The sequence below is a fragment of the Sceloporus occidentalis genome, unplaced genomic scaffold (genome assembly GCF_023333645.1).
Source record: "Sceloporus occidentalis isolate IW3139 unplaced genomic scaffold, rSceOcc1.0.p SCAF_1, whole genome shotgun sequence".
Taxonomy (NCBI): domain Eukaryota; kingdom Metazoa; phylum Chordata; class Lepidosauria; order Squamata; family Phrynosomatidae; genus Sceloporus; species Sceloporus occidentalis.
The window spans coordinates 174690142-174715682 of NW_028316981.1; the positions used below are offsets into that span (position 1 = coordinate 174690142).

Below are 25541 nucleotides of genomic sequence, written 5' to 3' on the forward strand. Positions count from 1 at the left end.
ATGTTCCATGTTCATTCCCTCTCACAATGCATGGCATAAGTCTGTGGAGTGATGGCAATAGCATACAAAATCCATTGCCATTCCAGGGAAACCAACTTACTTACACCTGGGGGTAGAATTCAGAGACATAGCCATGTTAGTCTGGAATATCAGCTTGCAAAGGGATCTTGTAGCACCTTTGAAACTAACTAAGCAAAGGATGTTGTAGCATAAGCTTTTGCAGATTTGGTCTACTTCCTCAGATGCATGGAGGAAGTAGATCAAGTCTATAAAAGCATATGCTACAATGTATTTTACTCTGTCTCAAAGATGTTACCTGCCAGCCATGATGGGATCCTACAAAATACTGCGATTTCTAGTTTTGTGAGGCATTGGCACGCTTTGATAGAGAAGGCTAAAGACCCTGTAAAACTACAAATACCAGGAATCCCTAGAATGGACCTACAGCACTTAAAGTGGTGTCAAGCTGCATTATTTTTACAGTGTAGATGCACCTTAAGAGGCTTGAGAGGGCTGCAAAAGGGGCAACTCATGTGGCCCATGGGTTGCATTTGTAAATTGTAAGACTAGAGACCAGGCTTGCTTGACTAGTTACCATTTCCAAGCCCAACCTGTCTTACATATGATAAAAACAGTAATGAGAGTCATATATCTGCCTTGGTCTCCATGGAGGAAACACAGACTATAAATGTAATGTACAAGCAAATACACACTATGGAAAGCAAATCTGCAGTCCTTCTCAGGGTATGTCAGAAGTCAAAGAAGGTTTATCCTCCAAAGTGACTAAACAGTTGCTATACACTGATTACTCACACACAGTTCCAGCTTTTGCATGGGATTCAAACAGCAAGACAGCAGCCAGTTCTCTCTTCACCTGGAGCAAAGAGGAGGCAGAGAGTTAGGAACCCTGCTGGCATAAGCAGGTAGAGCTGGAAGGGAGCATATGACATGAGGCAAAGAGTGCACTAAGAGATTATTTCATTGGAAATCTCCCATCAGTTTCTGTTATATATTCTCAGATTATCTCAAACATGTCCTTCCTATTGCTGCAACCCTTTAATACAGTTCCTCATGTTGTGATGACCCCCAACCATAATATTATTTTCATTGCTACTTCATAACTGTAATTTTGCTATGTGTTTTCCAATGGTCTTAGGCAACCCCTGTGAAAGGGTCATTCGACCCCCAAAGGGGTCATGACCCTTAGGTTGAGAACCACTGGCCTAGACACACCTCCCCAACTTTCATGATGCATGTGTTCGAATGGGTTAAGAAAAATGAATCCATAATTAATAATTCATTGCTTGTGGCCCATGAAAGCTGCACCACGTAGGGCAGAGATTGATTGTCACTTACTGAACTGGACAGATGGGCTACAGCCTTTATATGCAGCAGTTCCTCAAAAATCAGTGCAAGCTCCTCATCTGTGCGCTGCCCAGGGCTGGAAGAGAAAGTTCAAAATATGTGATACCCTTACATGCACACACATGCACACACATACATAAGCCCTAGGTTATTTCTTTATTTTCAAACTCACCTCTACATCCTCAGCCTCACGTCTGTCTGCATTCTGATTCATTCAGATCCAATGCATTGGTTATAATAATTTGCATAAATCATTGCAAACATTTTCTTGGAGGAGGGACAAGGAACAATGCAAAGTGTTGATATTCTACTTTTCTATCATCCTCCCTTCTTAACCCCCATATTTGGCTTCCATGCTAAATTCATAATTCAATAATTAAATTAATTCAAATTGCATTTTTACTATTATAGCCATTAGGAAGCTCAGCTCCATAGTCCTAAGGGCTAGTAATCTATTTTTTAAAACACAGAAAGGAAAGAGTTAAGAGGCAGAGGTTGCAAGATTCTTGCACCAAAAAACCAGTGGTGCTGCCTAGATCAGAGAATGCTCTTCCTTGGGAAATCCATAAGGCTCCTTTTCCAATTCTGCACAGGCAGATAATCAAGACTTCTTCCTTCTCTTTTGTTCTGGCAGGTTTTTAAACTTCTGATGGTAACCGTGTATTTAAAAAGGTGCTGCTACTTGGGTTTTGTTATTTTGATTTTCATATACACAATATTTGTTTACAGATATAGATATAGATCACCTGCTTTAAGTTGCAAGTTTCTTTGAACAAAATATACAAAAATGTAAGGTTTACAGAGAGTGGGGTGGATCAATCAACTGAACAATAAAACCAATGCACACTGCATTACACTACACTGCAAACAGCAGCTTCCAGGGGTGAGTAGCATAGACACAGCTCTCTGTGACACGAGTAAGAGAACATGGGGTCTTCCAGATATTGTTGGACTGCAACTCCCATCAGCCCTGGCCAATATAGTCAAAGGTGAGGGATCATGGAAGCTACAATCTAACAGCATCTGGAACACTCCCCATCCCTAGTTGATCCATAGCAATGAATTGAAAGCTTCCCATTTCTCCCCTGCCTGCCACACTGACCAATCTGCCACACTCACGGTTTTCTCAGGATGGTGGTAAGCAGTGCCATAGGGCCCAACTGTGTGAGCAAAGCCAGTGCCTCCAACAGTTCCTCACTATCCCGGTCTTCAGTATTCAGCTCCAGGGCCACAAAGCGGAAGAACTGGACATCCCGGTCTTGGAAATAGCTCTCCTGCCGAACTGCATTGGAAAGATAGATTAACACAGAATGAGAATAAGGCATTAAGGAGGAATAGGCCAAAAGGTTTCTTCCCATCAGTATGTCTGCATGAGTATTGTAGAAACCCAGTTCGCAGCAATTAGCCATCTCACACTCTTCCTGTCTCCTAGGCCTTGTCTGCCGGTTTTTCCTTCCATTCTGGCAGCATCCTATTTGGACAAAGTACAGCCCAAACCCCAGTTCTTGACCAAACAGTCCAGATGACAGTTTTTTTGTGGGGTTTTCAGACTATGTGGCAGTGTTCTGGAAGAGTTTCTTCCTGACATTTTGCCAGCATCTGTGGCTGGCATCTTCAGAGAATGCTGTCATGGGAGTGAGTGGGGTATATATACTGTGTGACCCTTGGCTGGGAGAAAGTGATTTGCATGTTAACCTCTGGACCTTATTGCATTAAACTCTTAAAACAGGGTTAGGTCGCTTTAACTTCACTGACTGCCTCCTGTTGCAATTTGGGGTTTGTAGTTCAGTGAGGTTTAAGAACTCTCTGGCTGAATATTCTAAATGCTCCTTCTTAAACTACAAGTCCCATAATGAAAGAGTGTAGACCTAAGAGTATAATGCGATAAGGTCTTCTGTGTTGGTCTGATGTTGAATAGCAAGGCCTTAGGATGTCTAATTAATGATCCATTGTCTATTGGGAAATCCCCCTGACCCTGAGTGGTTTTCATTTGCATGGGCTGGGTCTTGATTTTCGTGTTTTTCAGGACTAGTAGCCAAACTTCATTAATTAAATAGACACCCTGAGGCTTTGCCATTCAACAATAGACCAACACAGAGATTTACATGTAAATCACTTCCTCTCAACCAAGGGTTACATAGTACAATGCACCCTTGTTTTACACGGGGATCCATTCTGGACTCCCCCACGTAAAACAAAAAACGTGTATGCTCGAGTCCTATTACAAGTAATGGGCTCGTGCTCGCAGCGGCACGTGGTGGCGGCAGCATGTGCCATTGTTTCTTCTGACACATGGCGCCAGAAGAAGCGGCATAATGTGCATAATGCACCTGCGTAAGACGTGGGCGCACTCTGTGTGTGTGTGTGTGTATATATATATATATATATCCCACTCACTTCCATGCCAGCATTCTCTGAAGATGCCAGCCACAGATGCTGGTGAAATATCAGGAATAAACTCTTCCAGAACATGGTCACATAGCCTGAAAACCCCACAAAAAACTATGAATTTCAGTCATGAAAGCCTTCGACTTCACAGTCCAGATGATACCTGGCATGTTCAGTACCAGAAACAGGACATAACATCCTTCAAATGAATTAAAATAACTTACTCTGGATCGGTGCTGTCTCTGTGGGTGTCCTGCTGAGTTGCTCTGTGTGCTGTCACCAGTCATTTGCTCTGAGGTCACAATGAGGTGCCTAGCAATGTGATTGTTACTGGATGTCTCCTTCTGACCTCAGAAGCAAGTAGCCTATGGTGGCAAACATACTGGGCAGCTCAGTGGGAGCCATGCAGACAGCCCCCCCCCCCCCCGCCAGGTGGGAACAGAGGACTGTAGGGCAATTCAAGTTTCGTAAGGCTTCAACCTTTGTTAAGGAAACAAAAATATTTAAATATCAAAGTCATGCCTATAAGGGTCTAGCTTTAAATCAGCAGAGTAGCAGAAATTGTCTTTGTCTATGCTTCTCTAAGAACTAAGACTGACTTAAAAACAACACAAATAGCTTGCACTTTGAACAAAAGTTTACTAATGACTTTAATCTACATATGCATAGAGGCTATATCCTAACCTAGCTAATGAATAGTTCAGATAAAGAACAAATCTTTATCTTATCATCTTTCCAAAGAAAGTGGAGAGAGGAAGAAGGTGGAGAACCCAACAAGGCAGGATAAAATATTTGTGTGACAGAGAACTTCCCAAAAGGGAAAGTGACCTGAATCACATGGTTTGTTTATCAGTTTGCAAAGTTATTGCCCTGTCATTCAGTCGGAGCAAATGGGATGTTTGAATGAGGGGAGACAGCATGATTTGCACACAGGAAAATCTATCTATCTAAGGAGGGGAAGAGAGAATGCAAAAATTCTTCTAACAAGGACCAGGTAATGAAGGGAGGTTGGGGCAGCTCTGGAGCCAGGATACTCTGGACCACCCCTAGAGTATCCTGGTCCATGCAGATTGGGCCCTAGAAGTGTGATTACCAACAAACTATTGTTGGCTATCAACAAATGGTATAGTAAGTCTACATGTGCCAGATAGATGACAGCCTACAGCCTGGATTCCTGATTTCCTGACCAATACTTTTGACCACTATGCTGTTCTACATCTACCATGTTTTTGAGGATCTCACCATGAGCCAGAACACCTTCATCCATCAGCACTTGGCAGAGTCCAAGGGCCTGGCTGCGAGTCTGCACTGAAAGCCCAGCGCTTAATAGAGCATCCACCAGCTCCTTCCCAGAACAGCATTGCCTGCAAGGGAGACATAGACCAGCAAAATGTTCACACATAAGCCCTTGAGATCTGGGGAGCTAGATAAGTGTATTCTCACTTTCAAATAGGATTTTGGACTTTATAGAATTCAACTGTTCTAGCTCTAGGCTTCAGCTTTTGGCAAGGCTCTCTAGGAAGAACTACATCATCCACATTTATGGATTTTGCTGCTACGTTATGTGGAATGGCTACTGCTTTAGATGGCTTTAAAAAAGAATGGGGCACATTCATGGAAGAAATGTCTACGAACACCTTCTAGGCATGACAGTTGTATGCAAACAAAGCAGAGAATGTTCACATGCTTCCTCATGTTCAACAAGAAAGTACAATCAACACTTCTTATACATGGATTCAAGCATCAGTGGATTGAAAATGTTCAAAAAATATACATTTCAAATATCAAACCTTGATTTTCCATTTTTTATAAGGGACACCATTTTGCTATGTCATTATATTTAATGGGACTTGAGCATACACAGATTTTGTTATCCACAGGGGATCTTGGAACCAAACACCAGCATATAACAAGGGTCCACTGTATGTCTTGACACATCAATATTCCCACACCCAAAAATGTCAACTGCATTGAAGGATTTTTTATGAAAACTTCAAAAAAATTGTGCATAACACTGTGCAACAATGTATTTTGGCAAACAAAACAAAACAAAAAACACTTCCCATTATATTTTGCACAAAAAACATGGGGGGAGAGGTTACACAGAACGCTGGTTCAGAAGAAGTCTGAAAGCTCTCATAGTTTCACCCAGCAACTAGAAAGCTTATTATGTTCTGGCATTGAATTCATGTCCACATTACTACTCCTGCATTTGCCTCAACAGGAAAACACATAAACACTTTTCACAGTATATTTGTTCATTCTACACATATCTAGGTGTATATTTCACAGCCCTGTTCACTTGTTCTTCAGCCCAGTTTCTTCATTGATCAAGGAGAGAAGTGGGGAGCCCAGCCATCCTCACCCATTCCCAGTCACTTTCCTCACCAATGTATCTACAGAAGAGAGGCTCTTGTTTTCCAGGGATGCTCTCTGAATTTTTAAATATTGTTTAAAGGGTTATAGTGTTATAGCGGGGGAAAGGGGAAGGTAATATATTGCTACCGTATGTCTTAGAATTAAAAAGAAAACCACTCAAGGGTAGGAATAAAACATTGCAACTAAGGCTGGAAAATAGTCCAAGAGAAGAGAAAGAATATTTGGATATTTTTTAAAATCCCAAGAATTTCAGCAATAAATATCATAATCTTCTGCATTTGACACATCTGGAAGACCATACTGCTGAATGCTATTTAGATGCTGGTGATGGGCCTGTCTCCTCTATTGCAGTGAAGGAAAGCAAACTATCTTAAAGATTGCAGAACATGCTGCCTCAAAAACACAAGTCAATCCTCAAAACAGTGGGGAATAGCTGTAGCCATGGGCCCCTTCACACTATCCACCATATGCCACCTGAGGCAGCTACGTCACACTGCCTAATGGTAAGGCTGGCCAACCATAGCAGCAAGAATGCTGAGACAGAAACTGGAAAACATGTTGATGAAAGAGTTGCCTTTCCCCTGTAACTCCTATTTAATGACAATTCAAGATCTTCAGAGATCTTGTACTCAAAAGATATTTCACTGAATCAACAGTCCTTATCTATTTGAAGAAGAACCCCATTGTGTATCTCCACAAACACTAGCTCTCTGTCTTGGGTCATTGCCGGTTCACAGAGTATGCTTATGTAGAATTCGGAATTATTCCACCCACTCATGTTGACCTGAAAGTACTATTTATTAATCCCATGATCACTGACTTAAAGATGAAAGGACAGAGAGGAGCCATGAGTCCTTAATTACATGGAAACAATTCTCCCTGCTACCCAACTGAGTATTTCAAAGAAATCTGAGATTAACTTCAAGATAACAGATCATGTCTGTCAGCATGCAGACCTGCTGGCATATTGAGCAATCTTGACATAGTTTATGGAGGTTTCCCAGACAGAAAGTATCACAAGGTGGAGAGGAAACAAAAGTTTGTACCTTCGCCCTGCACTGTTCCTTCTTACCAGATTGGAGAAGACACATCTCTCTCTGCCCATCAGTGTGTTGTGTGTGTGTATGCATGAGTGCATGCAAGCACACAAGGCCTAAACAATGTCATCTGCTTTTTGTCCTATGACTCCTTTTTGCCACAGTTAGCAAAACAATGGTGAGGAATTAAGGGATTTGCATTCCAAAAATATATAGAACATCACAGTTACAAATCCTGGGATACATGTACATGTGGATCTCACATCCTCACAACCATGAAACCCCAGTAGAACGAGCAAAGTGGAATGAATGGAATGAAGCCAAGAAGAGCAACAATGTAGTGAGGGGAACTTCACTATGGCTGTGGCCAGTACTGGCCCTAATATTAAATAGTGTGAGGTATACGCTTCAGGCAGTAGAAACTTGAGGACAAGGAGCACTTATGAAGGGTTTGAGTTGTATGCGGACCACACAAACTGCCATGTTTCTCTTGAGCTAGTCTGCTGCCCTCAGGTATGGTGTAAGACAGTGTCCAACCACAGAGTGATAAAGTGAGATTCAAATACCAGTCTAACCAGCTTCTGTATATGAATGGGGCAGGACATCCTCTTGACCTTTGAATCAGGCAGCAAAATATCTTGGTCCAGTCCTGGTTGTGGTGATGGAGGACTCTGCTAGTTTTATCACAGGCCTTGGGTACCACAAGGGACAGGGGCTGGTCAATTCTGCTGATATCAGTTTCAAGGGCACCAAAGCCAGGCTAGGCCAGGCAGAATTCCCTGAAGCTCTCTTTGGATGCCCACATAGAAGGCTAGCCATTCAGTAGGATACACAATAGTAAATAAATGAGGATAGAGGAGGAGATAAATAAATGAGGATGGAGGAGGAGATAAAGGTTGCCTGAACATATACATAAACATACAACAATTACTTTATATTTAAGGCCAAATAAAGGATATCTGTGGAAGAGGAGGAAAGAGAGGGGTTGACAGTTCCAGACCACTTCCACACTACCACACAACATCTGAGCGGGACTCGTTTGTGTATAAAAATGATCACCTCTTATTTTAAGAGGTCCCCCAGGTACCACCTTGGAATGACTGGGACTCCAGTCAGGCAATAAAGAGTTAAGCTGAGAGGGAGGTACATGCAAATGAGTAATTACATCACAGCTGACAGAAGGCCCACTTGGCCAATCAGTGAGCAGGAGAGAAAGTTTCTTCTGGAAGCTTCCAAGAGAGGGATATAAAAGGCCTCTGAGCTCAGATGGAGGAGCTTCTGCAGTGGGGAGTCTGGAGTGAGACTATCTCCCTGGATGTGGGTCTTGCCCGGTTGGGAAAACTGCAGTGTTGAGCCTATGTCCAGAAAGCATACTTCAGGAAGGTGGTTGTACTAGGCCAATGTCAGTAACTACATCTCAAACCCATCTAGGCCAGAAGACTCCATCTCTGTATCAGTTACTTAGGAATGTGTCAGAACGGTTAGGCCTTATTAATTTTGTTGCTTTTGGCTTGCTGGAAATGAATTTCTCATAACTATATGTATTGTACCTGCAAGGTCAAAAGATCTTGTATGATTTATATTATTTTTGTTAATAGAATAAATATTTACTTTAAATATATAAAGTATCTACTGTTCCTACACTTCTTTACATGTGCCTTAGTTTGGTTATCGCTTACTTAGTTTAGAAACAGAAGGGAACTATAAATCCTTAACAAGTCCCAGTGCGTGTTAAGGAAAGGTTATTATAAATTCACTGGATGGTGGCAGTGTGATTCGAAGTTCTGCAAGAGTCTCATTCAACTTCACAGGGAGTGTGAACTGAGAACAGGAGATGCGGGGGGAAATAAAGGACCTGCTGGGACTAAGTGCCAAGACAGGGCCACTGTTTGGGTTGCTTGGACCACAGAGATCGTCACACACCTTTTCTTCCATGCTTTGCAAAATCCATATGAAACTAGTGAGAATAGATTAAAACAATGGTGTTATCAATATGCAGATTATCCACAGAAGAAAGTTGACCCAGCCAGAGTGATGTGTGTCATGGTTACATCCAAGTTAGAGTACCTGGATACACTCTATATAGGGCTGGCCTTGATGATGGCTCAGAAGCTGCAAATAGTACAACAATGTGGAAGTTAGATTGCTTGTGGGTGGGAGGGACTTGTGTCATGTTGTACTTATATTGCATGAGTTACTTGGATTATTTTTTTACAACTAGGTCAAAGTCAAGGTGCTGGTTGCACTGTTTAAAACCTTGGATGGTTTGTGATCATGCCATCTAAAAGACTGTCTTCACCAAGGACAGGCAAATTCTTTCAGTCCAATTACATAAAGTTGCCATTGCATGCCAGTGGTTCAGTGTTCTTCTCTCTCTGAGTGTGTGTGTATGTGTGTGTTAATTACAATTGTATTTTCATATACCGTATGAAACTCGAGGGCAGGTTTGGGGGCCAAAATTATGAATTTTTATATGACCCAAGGATAAGTCGAGGATAAAACTTAGGGAAGTGTAACAAAGGAGCTAAAGGATAAAGCAATGGAAAACAACACCAAAGAACTTGCAAAATTCCAGCAGGCATAACTGTTTGTGCTAATACTAAAAGCTGGATGGATGACAGAATATACAGGGGACAGTGCTTCCATGACAGACTACACTCTTGTCTTTCACCAGGGAATGGTTCCTTTTTTAAATAAGAGTTAAAGTACAGTACGTACATTGACCTGTGGATAAGCTGACCCAAGTTTTTGTGGTCAATTTTTAAACTAAAATTCCTAGACTTATACATGAGTATACACAGTATTTTGTAATTTTAAATATACTTCTCCCTTGTGTATGCTTCAGCAGCATAGAAACGAGCAGAGAAGTCCTACAGGTTACCTGCCACTTTTGACCCCTTGTTACCAATTACCAGCTTCATACGCACCTGAAAAGCCGGAGATGGTACTTGTGGTCACGAATTAAGTCTGGATACATGATTACTAAGTGAGCACCAAGGAGTCTCCCTGCTCTCTGAATTTTGTTCGAAGAAGCCTGTGAAATAAGAATTCAAGAACTATTGCTCCGGTTCCAATTAGTCAGCGTATGTTAAACCTGAATATAATTTTGGATGGGAAAAAAGCAAAAGGGCTGTTGTGCCCCATTTAATAAATCATCCTTTGGACAATAATGAAATCTGAACATGGTATTTTCTCATGTTTATGAACACTTGACCTCAGAAGTCAGATATACAGTATTTGCCATGGGACCATTCAGGGCTAGGGAACCTGAAGACATTGATGAATTACTACTCTTTTCAGCCCTAACACTGACTATGATAATAGAATCTGGTAGTTCTTGGAGCTCAAGAACATTCAGAGGGTCACATTTCCCCAACCCTGCTTTAATTCAATGGGTTTAACAGATGGTAATAGAAGAAGAAGAAGAGACTAGTTGGATCAGACCAAAGGCCACTCTACACTTCATCTACTGTAGAAATAATGCAATTTGACATCACTTTCAGTGCTGTAGCTCCATCCTAGGGAATCCTGGGATTTGGAGTTTCACAGGGTCTTTAAACATCTCTGCCAAACTGTGCTTGTGCCTCATAAAAGTGTATGTCCCAATATGCTGTAGGACAGGGCCATGGCAGTTAAAGTGATGTTAAACTGCATTATTTCTTCAGTGCAAATGCACCTGTAGTCCAAGTATAAGGTTCCTACCACATCATTCATCTGGTTGTGTTCCCTAGTAAGTGTTCTTGAGAAACATGCTGCCCCACAATTATGGAGGTAATATACAGCCAGTGGCCGAAAAGCGTATTGGTATTAATATATGTATTCACATGAAGATCCAATTTCATTTAAAACTAAAGCATTCTGAAAGTGATGATTCATATAAAACAGATTTTTAAAGGTGGGGGAAGACTCCAGATCAATAAAACAAACACCAAGATTTAATTTTGCTAGGATGATTGCAGGTACATAGTAGGTAACACCATTTGCAATATAAGAATTAGGCTTTCTAAAAGTCACTGTGAAATTCTTGTGTGGTTCACAAGGAAAACGGAGAAGCCTGAAGTTTCTGTAACAAGATTAGCCCCTTTTTGTTAATAATAAATATCTAGCAGTTTTATGGCACTTCTAAATGCTAAGAGTACTTATTGTTGCAAGCAGTTCAACAACCCTTTAAGATCAGTGGCTGTAGATTCTTGAGACTAAGAGGAACTTCATCTGGAGGGCTGCACAATTTGCAGCTCTGGTTTAGCTACACAAGACACATTTAACACAGTTAACTATTCATAGTGTTTAGTATGACCCTCAGTGTAACAACACAGACAAACAGAGTGATGGTGGCAATTATTTGCAGGTTGACAATTGACACGCTATGAGCTCCATACATTGTGGAATCTAAGAAATATTAAATGTACTTATTTCTTGGCATTGTGTATTCTGTCTTTACTAACCATGAAGAGTATTAAGAAAGTATCCTAACTCATTCAACCACTATAAATCTGCCCACCCATCCACACACCATGGGTGCTAGAGATTTAAGTACAAATGAAATACGGTTGGCCCTTCTTATACACGGATTTTTTATACACGGATTCAAGCATCCACGGTTTGAAAATGTTCAAAAAAAGTATAAATTTCAAATATCAAACCTTGATTTTCCATTTTTTATAAGGGACACCATTTTGCTATGTCATCCTGGTGGGATACAGACGGGCAAAAAGGGGTGTATTCATGATGTCATGAAGGTAGAGCCTTCAGACGGGCCTTACCTGAATGCCGCCATGAACACGCCCCCCGCACGCCCCAAGCGGGAAGAAGCGGCATTAAAAAGGTGCTGCTTTTCTCCGCTTCTTTTCCGTTTGATGCGCAGCTGCGCATCCGCCAGCCAGCAAAGGAAAAAAAAAGCCCCGTTTTTGGCCGCCCATGAGGAAGCTGCCTCTCTCTTTGCAGCGTCCTCCGAGGCGGCGGTTTGGAAACTGCAGGTCAGAAACGGCCCCAGGTGAGGCGTCTTCACTGCCCCCCATGTGGAAGCCCCATCTCCTGAGCCACGCCCCCGGGGTGGGCGGTCTGGAGGCTCCATATTCAGCAGAATACACCTCCAAGACGTCTTCCCCTGCCCGTCTGTATCCCGCCTATATTTAATGGGACTTGAGCATCTGTGGATTTTGTTATCCATAGGGGATCTTGGAACCAAACCCCTGTGTATAACAAGGGCCCACTGTAATGTGACCTGCCAATTTGTTGTGGTGTGCTTTCGTTTCTGACTTATAGTGACCCTAAGGCAAACCTATTACAAAGTTCTCTTGGCAAAATTTGTTCAAAGGAGGTTTGCCTTTGCCTTTCTCTGAGACTGAGAGTGTGTGCCTTGCCAAGGATCATTCAGTGGATTTCCACACCTGAGCAGGGATTCATACCTTGGTCTCCAAAATCATAATTGAACACTGAAACCATTATGTTACATTGGCTCTCTTGACCTACCAATACTCATAATAACCATATGTTCCAAATATACTGGGCATGGTACGTACAGTTACAAACTTGCCTTCACAGTCATAAGAACTAGAAACTCGCTTTTGTTAAAAAAAAAATTTAAAAGCATAAATTCTAGAGATGCTGGATTCAGTGCCAAGGATCACATTGTGTGCTGGTAGAGACTCATAACTTATACAGACAAAGCTCATATTTCTATAAATTAAAATTAATTACATATTGAAAGGCCCAGAAATATTTTTCACTTTTCTTTCTTTCTTTCTAGGGCTAAAGGAAGCACACTGTGTGATGTTTATTACCTGCTTTAGGCTGTGGCCAGGCACCAGGGCTGATTCATGGTCTGGAAGAGGGGTCTGGAAATAAAGGACAGGAACATTTCCTTAGTCAGTTTACAAAGTCAGGAAGGAACTGTCTGTTGCATGAGTTAGTCCAGTATAACACAAAAGCAGCAGCATTTTTCATCCAAAGGAAACGACTCCCAGAAAAGAGCTGCTGTAACCCAGGGACCTAACCAGGGCACAAGCTGACAATAAATGACATCTGTGAGAGAACATGCCTAATATTTGGTGCCCACAATGTCACAGTACATCAGAAAGGAAACAACATAATGGGTGCATGCCAAAACATCTATGCACCAATCCAAACCATTTAAATATTGCTGGACTTCAACTTCCATCATCCCTCCCAGTTAGCTACACTGGTTAGGCTGATAAGATTTGCAGTCCAACAATATCTAGAGGGTCATACATTTCTCACCTCTGATGCATACCTTCCAAAAGCTGAGGAAGCAAAAGAGGTTATCTTGACTAATATTTACTGAACAAAGAGGGTCAGTGTTTGGGAGCTGAGTAAGATGCAGCCAGAATGCAGCTACCAACATGTTAGACAAGGTTAGGGAACCTGTAGACCTCCAGCTGTTTACTACCACTCGCACTCAACCCAGTTTTGTTACTTGGGACAGATGGGTGTTTGAATCCAACAACACTTTGTGAAATCACAGGTTCCTCACCTTGGAGCAGGCATTCATATAACACCAATATTGCATCAGTTTCACTTGCTGTTAGTCTTTTGGTTCCAAGCTCAGTTTAAAGACAAAAGCCTGATACCATGATGGTACCAGATTACTCCAAGGTAAGAACAGGAATCATGTGGCCTCCAGATATTGTTTGCCCACCATTACTGCTGCAACTTGTTTATTGATAATGAATCAACACAGCCACCTGCATTTTCAAATTTTCTTGAGAGAGTGTGGCTGTCTGGACTATCATGATGAGCCTTTGCATATTAGCAAATAATTTTCTTCCAGCCTATGGGCAGAGTCAGGGTGCAGCATCCTGACAATGCATGACCTGACACCACTGATAAGCAGTATAGAAATGTACTTGCTACTGCTATTACTATTGCTGTTGTACAGAAATGTTGGAGGTTGAAGTCCAACAAAAGGTGATTGGCATCCTACTTGAAGGACCACTTGTATCTATGTGGACCATATTTATGGAAGACAAAGCCAGAACAACTACTGGCAAGCAGAACTTTGAAGGATCAGCATTAAAGTTAAATCATGGAAGAAAATTAATTTGCTAATATGCAAAGGCTCATCATGATAGTCTGGACAGCCACACTCTCTCAAGAGAATTGAAAAATGCAGGCAGCTGTGTTGATTCATTATCAATAAACAAGTTGAAGCAGTATTTTTATCTCTACAAAGAGCAGTTTCTTGTAAAGCTAATGGGACTTAATGGCCCATTTGAGACCAAGCTACATTTAATTACCCATTTGGCTCCAATTTTGGGGAAAGAGTGGGATCATCATCATCATCATCACTATTGTCATCTTCTTTGCATTTACAACAGGCATAGCTCACACCAATATAATGCTGCAGAGAAAATCTACTTCCCAGCTACACTGAGGACTGCAGCTATGGTAAGTTCAGAGGGGACAGAGAAAGTTTGCCATGTTTTCTAATCAAAATGTTCCAGTCCTTCAAGTACTGGCTCTTTTACACCACTGGGTGCCATACCCTTTGATGAACATATTTGAAGAGATAGGCCTTAAGCACAGGATCAGCCCTATGGAGGTAATGGAAAAGCTACCACTTCAGCCATATAATGAATTTTATGTGCCATCTAAGGTGGTAGAATAAGGAATAGTTTTACCATGTGAATTTTTCCACCACAGGATCCTTCTGGGCCAGTCCTGGCTTAAGCAGAAGAAATGAACAGACTTTTGCTTCACAACACTTAGCAGCAAGTGCGTAAGCACTGCCAACCTCATTCCATTTCAGTAATGTGAACATTTACTTTTTTGGAACGCTTTGGTATTTCTGAGTGATATCTTGAGAGGTCCTATGAAAATATTTCAATCTTTAAGAGGTCTAGTAGCAAAAACTTTGTCTACCAAGTTCCCTTCCAATGGATTCTTGAAAAACTGGTCAGCCCATAGTGTAAAAACACAAGCCCAAACAACCTTTCTTCAGCTTGAAGACAAATGGATCGTCAAGTGGTATTGAAAATGGAGAAAAAAACAACAATTAAGACAAAGAAAAGTAGAAATGCCAGTCTATATCTATTCACTCACAGGCATGGATTCAAAGACAACAGAAGTTTACACCTAGTTCCAGACAGCACATGAAATCTTCTTGTTGACTCAATGGGAAGGATTTTTTTAAAAAAAACAAACAAACCTAAATTCAACTAAAAGCAAAACCAATACCCCTGAAATGAAGACTATCTTGTCAATGTCTCCCCATAAAGGGGGATCAAAAATCAAAGGACAAAGTGGATGGCAGTGGTGGTAAAGATATGGTGCTCAGAATGATAGAATGTATAATGTGCATGCCCTGTAATCATCCCAATTTGGCAAGGATAATCTTGTTTAATCATCTGCCATCCCACTTTTCCCCCTACTTTTAAAATGTCCCATTTCTCTCTTCTCCTTCCACTTTCCTCCTTTTGTCCTCAGCTTACTTCAATTGCTGTAAACTGAGCTCAAAGTGCAAAGGAAGTTTGCACTCAATTAATTCAGAAGGGGAAAGGAGAGGAGAGGCAGAATCTTGCCCTACCCAGTCAGCTCAGGCAAATGGTAAATGACTGCAGCCTTTTCTAACTTATCTGTTCTTTCTCATGAATAACATCTGCCATCTTGTTCACACTCTGATGTTGCTTGGCCAGTCATGTCCTGATTTTCATCTGTTAAGTGTTGAAGGATATAAATCCAGCATCTGAAAAGTCACACTTTGTCCTTCACTGGTGTGCAACATGGTGTTACTCTTCTCTAGCCCTAACTCATGCAAACGTAGTGTGGCCAGGGGAGGAACTTTCAGGAAGGGATCGCTGAGGAAAGCAAATGTTCCCCAGCCAGGTAGGATACTTTGAACAAAACAGCTGGACTTTACAACTCCCATCCAAAGCTAAACATCAACAAGTACCTTATCTCGGGCTAAACTTCGAAAGTTTCTTCTGAAAAGAATGAATACAGTGACATGATGAAGGAATTCACAACTGATCAGTGGTATAGGATGATGTTCTGGATTCTAACAGTGAGTCCCACAGGAGCATCACTCTCCTGCTGCTCAGTATTAAAGGTATTACAGACCTCAACCAATAACTGTATTAATTCTTAAAAGTAACTTTCCATGCTCTGGTGTTGGGACTCCAGACACAAACATCTAACACCAAACTCCAATGACTGAAAATGCGCCAGGGGCCCAAACTAGAGATATCCCCTAATTCTTCACTTATTTCATTCCTGAAGAAAGAAACTAGTAGTGTGAACAATCTTCTTCCCACCACGAAAAGGTCTTTGGTAACTACAATTTTTGAAGATTATTTGCAGTTCAGGATTTATTCTGTGCAAAATTTGCACATGGATTTTTATTATTTATTTATTTATTTAATTTATTTTGCACAGACAATAGCAGTTTCTCAGCAGACAGTGCTATCTCTTTTGCAGAAAATGCTGTACTTGATGGTACAATATATTCTGAGGTTTTTGAACCAAAAACAGAAGTTTCTGCACAGGAATCAGCAGTTTCTGCTCAGAAAAAAAATCAGCCTTCCTGGGATACAACAGTAAGATCTGTCATTTTCTTCAGAAATATGAAAGAAATATTTTCTGTATAAAAATGACCTTACTGCCGCAGGAAATACTGTAAAGATTTTCATCAGTCCCCGTTTCTCCTCATCAGAGTTTCCAGTCACTTAAGAAATCTGTTTTTCAACCATTTTTGAATATTTTTTAACATTCCTCCCATCCCTACTAAAACCCTCATACAGGTAAGGAAGAAGTGTTGGCACCCACACTGCCACCTGGCATGGCATGGCTGTGGCAGTCAGGTGTTAATCCTGCAGCAATGGGAGCACACCCAGCCCACAGTTCTTGCCGTTACATCCCCAGGGGATAATGAAGCTTATGCTTTTAGACAAACTTCTGTAGGTTCAATTCACAGACATACCCATGTTAATCTGGAATACCACTATGCAAAGTAGCATCTTTGAGACTTAACTGTGCAAAAGAAGTTGCAGCATAAGCATTTGTAGACTTGGTCTACTTCCTCAGGTGCATGGAGAGCAAGTCTACAAAAAGCTTATGTAAACAACTTCTTCTGCTGGTTGGTTTCAAAGATGCTACAAGAACCTTTTGCAATCTTTAGTTTGACGTCTTTTATTCTAGGCTCAAGTCCAGACAATGAAATTGGCATCCATGGAAACATCCACAGCTCAACCTAAGGCCCACTTTTTGTGTTCCTTTGCATTGTCCACAACAGAAATGAGAGGAAGTGATCAAACCACAGCTCCTGTTCTCTTGGTTCCAAGAAATGTCCTCTCAGTCAGCACACTCTCTTCCCACCCACCCATCCAAGGTGCCTTATTGCCAGCTTGCCAGGGCTTCTCATTTCCCTCACAAACAGGAGGACTCCACCCTCCCCTCAGGGTGTTGACACTCGGCAAACATCACAAGGGCTGCCAGCTGCCAGGAGCAAGTGAAAACCGCCTCAGGTCCAAACTTGGCTCTGAGAAGAAGAAGGTCACCCTCAGGCAGGCCAAATGGCACATTGGCAGAGCTCAGTTGGCAGGCCCCAAATTCCTCACAGGTCTCATCTTGTGGATCCAATGATCAAACGAAGTGTCAGTCAATATACACCTAAGTAGGACATCCCTGAAGCAGCATCCTTGCATACCAAAATCATGCAGAAAAAAGAAAATTATTGGTGTCCTCTAGTACAGCTAATTAATTTCATATCCTCCAACTGTCTTGATTTGGCAGAAACAGTGTCGATTAATCTTCTGTCATCCTATCTTTTCAGCTCCTTCTAAAATGTCCCAGTTTTGCTCTCCTTCTCCCACTTCCCTGCTTTCTCTTCAGTTTACTTCAAATCTTGTCCTTCCCAGGAGGCTCAGGCAAGAACAAACTGCTGCAACATCTTCTACCTTATGCATTCTTCTTCATTTGTAACCTTTGCCACCTGGCCCAAACACATCCCAGTTTTCATCTGTGAGACGTTACAGAATATTATTTTTGTTTCCTTGCATCTGGACCTATAATAAGGTATCAAGCAAAACATTTAGGAATAGCCCAAGATATTTTGCTGCCTGAGGTGAAGGATAAAATTGGCCCCTTCTCCATTTTCTACATCCAAAAGTCAATGCAAACAATAGGCAAATCTTCCTGGCAGTGGATCAAAATACCAGAGAACAGCAGGGTGGGTGGTGTAGCACATACCAGTCTATCCTCCAAAATTGCATTCCTGTCCACCTTGCAAGCATTTGCCATTTCAGACATTCATCTCCTTTGCTTAATGGTTGGGCTGGCCTCTGCTTCCACAATCAGATGTAGACAGGTTTAACTAAGTGAGACTACAAATAAATGAAACTACCTCCCCATGCTCTATATTTCTATATAGCAACACAATGAATATGAGATCAGAAGACAGGAACATGGGAAACAAAACCCACAGCTTAATGGAGGAGCCCTTGGTTTGCATGCAGAAGGTCCCAAACTCTGTCCCAGCATCTGCTGGGAGGAGAGCAAACTTCCCCAGAAAGGCATCCTGCAGATATATTCAACCACAATTTCCACCCTCCCCAGCCCACACACACAGTATACTTGGAAAGACTGGTGAGATCTATGGCTGGAAGGCTGGTGTGAAGCAATGGCAGATTCCTACTGTCCTAAAAGTCAAGTTCCATTGAATCCTACACAGAACATAAACTCGGGCCTAATCTGCGCTGCAAAAATAGTGCAGTTTGACACCACTTTAACTGCCTTAGCTCATGCTCTGGAATCTTGGTATTTGTAGTTTGTTGTGTCAACAGAGTTCTCTGGCATAGAAGCCTAAATATCTCACAACACTACAAATCTCAGAATTACATAGCATTGAGCCATGGCAGTTAAAACAGTGTCAAACGGCATTATTTCTGCAGTGCAGATCAGACCTCAGTCTTCTCTTCTGTTTGATCATCCACAACAGAGAGAGTGCATCAGAGTGAGAATAGCTGCTTACTCTCATGGAGAAACTAAGACAAAATGTAATAGTAATGAATGAGGACAGTTCCTAAAGATAGACTCTATTGCTATTCACACAGGAGGAAAGAATGTTAAAGAGTTCTTTGTCTACAATTTACTTAGTGTGGGAAATTAGCTAAGGAGGGTGAGTAGAGTGTGCTAAGCAGGAGAATGAACATATATAGCCCAAAGTTAAAAGTGGATTATGCTCTGTGTGATAAAATAGGAACACAGGTCCCAGCCATAAGAAAAGGCAGAAGAATGAGTATTGCCATAATCTTCATAGCCTTTTCAAAGAAGCCTGTCTAATCTGCAATCTCTGAAGCTCTTACATCAGCTGGGCAGTTCCAGGCCTTTATGCCAGGGGCCTTGTGTGTCGCCAAGATAATGCTGAAAAGGCAAGCAGATTATCCCAGACGCACAGGTGAATCAACCTCCCAACTGATGTGCAGTTGGACCAGTCCATTCCTATTCCTATGGCTTGTTATGACTGTCTGAATGTTGTTGCATGCCATCAGGCAAATTAACACAACTATAAACCACAAAACTCCTAACACACATACACACACACACACACACGGTACACCACTGAAAAACAGTGGACAGGTATATAATATTCAAAGTAGAAATTATATCATTAAAAGTTAATCTTTCAAATTAACCCATTGACAAGGTGGTTTCAGGGATGTCAGCATATAGGACCCAAGCTCAATATATACTGGGGGGCGGGGAGAACAACTGCTTTGAAAGCCTGGGGCCATTCGTTCGCTTCCTCCCCATCACAATAGAAGTGGAACCTGCATCAAAATACTGTGAGCTGCTGTCTCATTTAGAAGCAATGTGACACAATGGTTTGAGCAGTGAACTACGATTCTGGAAATCAGGTTTTGAATTTGGGCATGTAAAGCCACTGGGTGACTTTGGACAAGTCACAACCTCTCAGCCTCAGAACAAATCTTGCCAAGAAAACCTTGTAATAGGTTTGCCTTAGGGTCACCATAAGTTGGAAATGATCTGAAGGCACATAGCAACAAATGACGTCAACATCTAGCTGGAGTGATTCTCCCCAAGATCCTGTTGGCAAACCAGAATGGCTTGTAACATCCAGGGTGTTTGGGCCACTACAACTCACAGCATTCCCTGCCAGCACGAGGGTCTGGGATGGTGGTATTTGAAGTTCAACACATCTGAAGGGAGCAGGTTGGAGAAGGCTGCTACCACCAGCAAGAAGGAAAGCATTTTCTCCCTTCCCTATACTCTGCCTCCATTTTCTACTTTTCCTGTTTTTCTAACTTCCACTCAAAAGCCAGTATAGTCTAAGCATCCTGCACCTGCATTGTGTTTGCGTATATTTTGATGCTTTAATTTTTGTTTAAAGTTTTTTTGTATATCACAGACCTGAGGATCCAATATTCCCCATACCTTCCAGCATTTCACAGATGAAAACCATTACACATGTGGAAAACCATTAAACATGTGAATGTGTTCAAGATGGCAAAAGTTATTAGTGAGAAAGAACACACAAATAAAGAGCAGCTGCAGAAGGGTAAGATTGGGCCCCACATCTTCTCTCTCTCCTGCTGAGTTAACTGAGTGCAAACTACTTTGCACTTTGAACTCAAGACTACAGCAACTGAAGTAAGCTGAGGACAGAGGTGGAAAGTGGGAGGAAGAGAGAGAAACCCGGACATTTTAAAAGCAGTGATGAAAGTGGGATAGCAGAAATTAATTGAGACTGTCCCTGTCAAATCAGGACAGTTGGAGGATATGCCTTCTCCCCAACCCAACATGCCAGTACCTCAAGCTAGCCCTAGCTATTTGGCTGCTGAGATAAAAGATAAGATAGTGTCCCTATTTCCATTCCAGATTCAGAAGTTGATTGGACTAACAATTTCAATACAGGCAATAAAATAACTTTTTTCCACCACACGTGAGGGCAGCCAGTTTTGGGGATTAGTACAGTCTGTGTAGTACAGGGGAGGGGACTGGCCAGAGAGCTCAGAAGGAAGAGCCAATGGACTGTTTTGCTGCTCCCTTGCACATACTGACCAGGGCTGTTGTCTCATTCTAACAATAGAACCAATCCAGTTAATACCACCCTTCTTGTTGTTTCTCAATGGGCCTGTTTTTGCTCCTATCATTACTCACCACCCAAGTTGAACACCCAGAAGGAATTATATATTTATTTCTGATTCTTGCATGGCTACATTTTAAGTATGTTAGGAATCCACATGGTTTTGTGGAACTGCCACTTACTGAATAATCTTTATCCACACTCTGCCTCATCTAACATTACCTGATAAATTTTGTTGTCACAGAAACCACTTTCAACTTGAGAATGGCAGCACTTTTAAACCTCTGAGATTTGGCATGGGAAGCTTTGACAGCTGAGCACAAGATTAACTGCATTTTATCCTGCTTATGGTTTTGACATAGATCTTTGCAAGCACTCATTAAGTGTAGGGATGGTTCAGAAATATAATGAATAAATAAATAGATTGTTGACTGATTAGACACTGAACTTGCTCAATCCCACAAGTGTTGAGTCTAAGAATCTATTGAGAAATCACTACTATATCAGATAGAACGTGAGATCACACACACACACACAAATCCACTGAGCTATTTGAAATTAGAAGGGTGTTTTTGATATAGCAGGAGGTAAACCTCAGTCAAACTCCCCTGTATCAAATTCACTTCCAAAAATTCAAATTTCTATACTCCATTTGAATTCTCCTAAATTCCTACTTAGGTATCCTTCTAGATTTAAGAAGTGGTGACTGAAGCACATTTTATATGAACCTGGCAATGTAACATTGTACTACCTTGAGTTATAACTTTGTTGAAAGTGAGTTCCTAAATGTTGACTTTCAAATGTTAATTTTAAAATTCAACTTGAAATGTTAATAGGTGCAACTTGAATTGTGTACAGAAGCTCCCTCATTTCAGGTTTATTTTAGCAAGTCTTAGATGGGGCTGTCCACACCCCCAATATGGCCAAAAGTAAACCCTGCCTGCCATACTATCTTTGCATGTTTTAACACAGGGGAGAGAGGAGGTTTGTGCAGGAGTCTAAAGATTTGTCTATGCTTGTGTTCGCCAACCACATGCCCTTCAAACCTGTTGGATTACACTTCTCATCAATCCAGCCATCTTGGCAAATTGGCATGGATGATGGTATTTGTGGTCTAAAACATTTGGATTTGGGAAGGTTGGGAAAGGCATATGGGGTGTGTGGCTGATGTATGGCCCAAATCTCAGTTCTGGTATGAACAGACTGGACAATATCTGGCACGTTCAGCACCAGAACTGCGTTACACCTCCCTTAAACCAAACTTTTAAAAGTTGCCTTTCACTCAGATTTTTAAAGTTACCTTTGCCCTGCATTCTGGTGCTGGTGCAGCTGTTTGCAGTGTGTACTGTTGGTTCCCTGGTGTATCTGCCACTGTGACTAGTCACTCACTATGAGGTCAGAATGAGATGACCAGCCGCATGATTAAGGCTGGGTGTTTCATTCTGACCTCAGAGCAAAGCATGTGTGAACAGCCACAACTGTACCAGAGTAATTCGGGGGCCAGAATACTTTGGGCTACCCCCATGCAGACAAGGCCTAAGGCTGTTCTTAGAATATTTGCAGATATCTTGGCGATAGGACCCAAGTCTAAACATGATATTCATTTATGTTTCGTATATACCTTTAGAGAGCCAGTGTGGTGTAGTGGTTTGAGCACTGGATTATGACTCTGGAGATTAGGGTTTGATTCCTCACTTTGCCATGAAAAACACTTGGTGACTTTGGGCAAGTCGCATGCTATTAGCCTCGGGAGAAGACAATGGCAAACCTTCTCTAAACATACTTGTTCTGCTTTTCTGTGCCCTTAGCCCTGCCCAGTGCTTTGACAGAACACAGAAAACAAAACAAAAACACAGTTCCTCACCGCTTGATAGACCACTAGTCTGATAATATAAGACAGCTTTGATTGTACCTGTTGCTTTCCTGATTCCTCACTCCCTGTGTCTTGTATATATCTCCCCTTTCCCTAATCTTTCACCCAAGCCAAAGCAAATGTTCACTTTCCTTGGTCTGATTTTCAACAACAAAGCAGGCCATTCACTCTTGGAAATATCTTCAGAACTTTTTGCAGCATAGAATTGAACTTTTTGCAGCATAGAAGCAAAAGCATAACCAAAAAACCCCACGAACAAATGAAAAACCTGCTATAAAAAAACATGACATGTCACAGGGATAGTCCCCCACCTGGCCATGTCAGTATAATAGCTGAGACTAGTCAGGGTGCAATGTAAAACTTACATCAGATGAGCACTGGGCACAGATGAAACTAAAGCTGATGTGACACTGACATTTTAAAGGGCTTTAATCATCACAGTGGAATCTCTCCCTGCTTCATAGCATATGTATTAACACAATTCATACATCATTTTATTCCTACTTTCGATATCATCATATTTCTGACAGCTAGAAGATACTCCCCTACTTGCCTCCCAAATTGCTCTGAGAGTAGGTTACGGGTTAATATACACTGCAGAATTAATGCAGTTTGACACTAACTGCCATTGCTCAATGCTTATGGAATCCCAGGATATGTAGTTCTGTGAGATATTTAGCCTTCTCTGTCAGAGACCTCTGGTCCCACAACAAACTACAAATCCTAGGATTCCATATGATGGAGCTATGACAGTTAAAAGGGTATCAAACTATATTATTTCTGCAGTGCAGATGCAGCCTAGGTTACAATTCCATGACATGCAGTGGTGACTCTTCTTGCACGGGTAACCTTCCCCTTGGCACTTCCTGCACTATCTGCCTACTATGCCCTTTGCTATCATGCCTCTCTGATGCCCTGTATCTGCTAGGTACATTTATAACCTGCCTTTCATCCAGTGAGTTCAAGGCTATGTACATGAGACTACTTTTCCCAGCTTTATGTTCACAACAATTCTGTTTAAAAGGTTCAGTAGACTAATTCAATAAATTAATCTGTCTGTCTGTCTGTCTTATGCAACACAACAATCACGGGAGAAGGTAGGCCAAGCTAAAAGAATATGTTTGGCCCAAAGGCAACCAATAGATTTCATGGTTCTGTGAAGAATAGAAACCAGATTCCCAAATCTAACATTCTAATTATTACGCCACAGTATTTCCCTTTGACATGATTGGGGAAATTCCTTATCAGTCTCATGTTAATCTCTTGGTTCCTACTCTATGTGTTGTTTTGTAAAGGTAGTTTGGTTCCTTCCTTCCTTCCTTCCCTCCCCCTTTTAAAGGAGCAACTCGGAACTAAGTAACTGCATTTTTGTAATTACAGGTATAGTACAATACAAGCTGCACTCTGCCAAATAAAGCAACACCTGAGCAGATCAAAGACAGAGTGTATTTCCCCATGTTGCTAGACTAGGAATCTTGATCTTAATGAAACAGAGATTTCCTTGTGTTCTTAACACCTATCTGTATCCCTGTGCCCTAGAATCACAATAAAATTGTCCACAAACAGGCCTATTCCCCCACATATTAGAATGACCCTGCTAAAAACATGTGTAAAAGTTTAGCATGCACCCTATGGCAACAATGACCCTTCAGAATGTTATACTACTATGCCAACAATGTCTTACCTTTGTCCATTCCATTGAAGGGCCAAAAGATTTCTTAACCCCATGCTATACAGCCATCATGTGGAAGAATTTGGAAATCTGTTTGCATACAGCAACATCTGTTTCATGGTACTGAGCCATTCATATGATGTAGTCCCACAATGGAGGGTTTGGTGTATGCTACCTCATAAGTGACTCTCTCCCCCTAAAAAGCTAACGTCGACTTTAGCATTTTTATATAGTGCTGTCAGAATATACAAAACAGTTGATATACATTTTAAAGTATCTATTGCCACACCCTATAACATTTTGCAGATGAAAACACATGTGGCCTAAGCAACATTAGGAAGTGGTCAAGATGGCAAAAGCTATTAAGGAGGAAGGACACACAAACTAAGGGAGGCTGCAGTTGTTTGCTTTTGTCTGAACCTCCTGGGAACAGCAAGATTCTGCCCTCCCATCTCCTCCCTGCTGAGCTAAGTAAATGCAAACTCCTTTGGCACTTTGAACTCAGTTTGCAACAACTGAAGTAAGCTGAGGACAAAGGGGGAAAGTGCAGGGTTGGAGTCACTCAGTGTAGTCACACATGGGAGTTTATCAAAAGGGAGGAATTTCTTTTAAAATCGAATGAAAAGAAAGTGGGGCCAGAACGCATTCACTTAAAGTCGCTAGTTTAGTGCAGTTACGTGAATGCACATTGCATTCAAACTGGCTCCCCATTGCCCAAAAATAGCATGCCATTGCCTGAATTTGCGTGTGGCAGTCTATCACGCA

General features: G+C 41.6%; 1 protein-coding gene across 2 annotated transcripts in view; it reads right to left on the minus strand.

Annotated features, from left to right (window-relative positions):
* Positions 1 to 25541, minus strand: part of RAPGEF3 (Rap guanine nucleotide exchange factor 3) — a 62647-nt gene that overhangs the window by 29438 nt on the left and 7668 nt on the right. For both annotated transcript variants that reach the window (XM_089482835.1, XM_089482843.1), the window contains exons 3-8: positions 12953 to 13006; positions 10097 to 10203; positions 4996 to 5117; positions 2485 to 2647; positions 1357 to 1441; positions 814 to 874 (exon numbers count right to left, since the gene is read on the minus strand). In XM_089482835.1, the coding sequence (XP_089338961.1) occupies positions 814 to 874; positions 1357 to 1441; positions 2485 to 2647; positions 4996 to 5117; positions 10097 to 10203; positions 12953 to 13006 (592 nt within the window). The remainder of the gene's footprint in view (positions 1 to 813; positions 875 to 1356; positions 1442 to 2484; positions 2648 to 4995; positions 5118 to 10096; positions 10204 to 12952; positions 13007 to 25541) is intronic.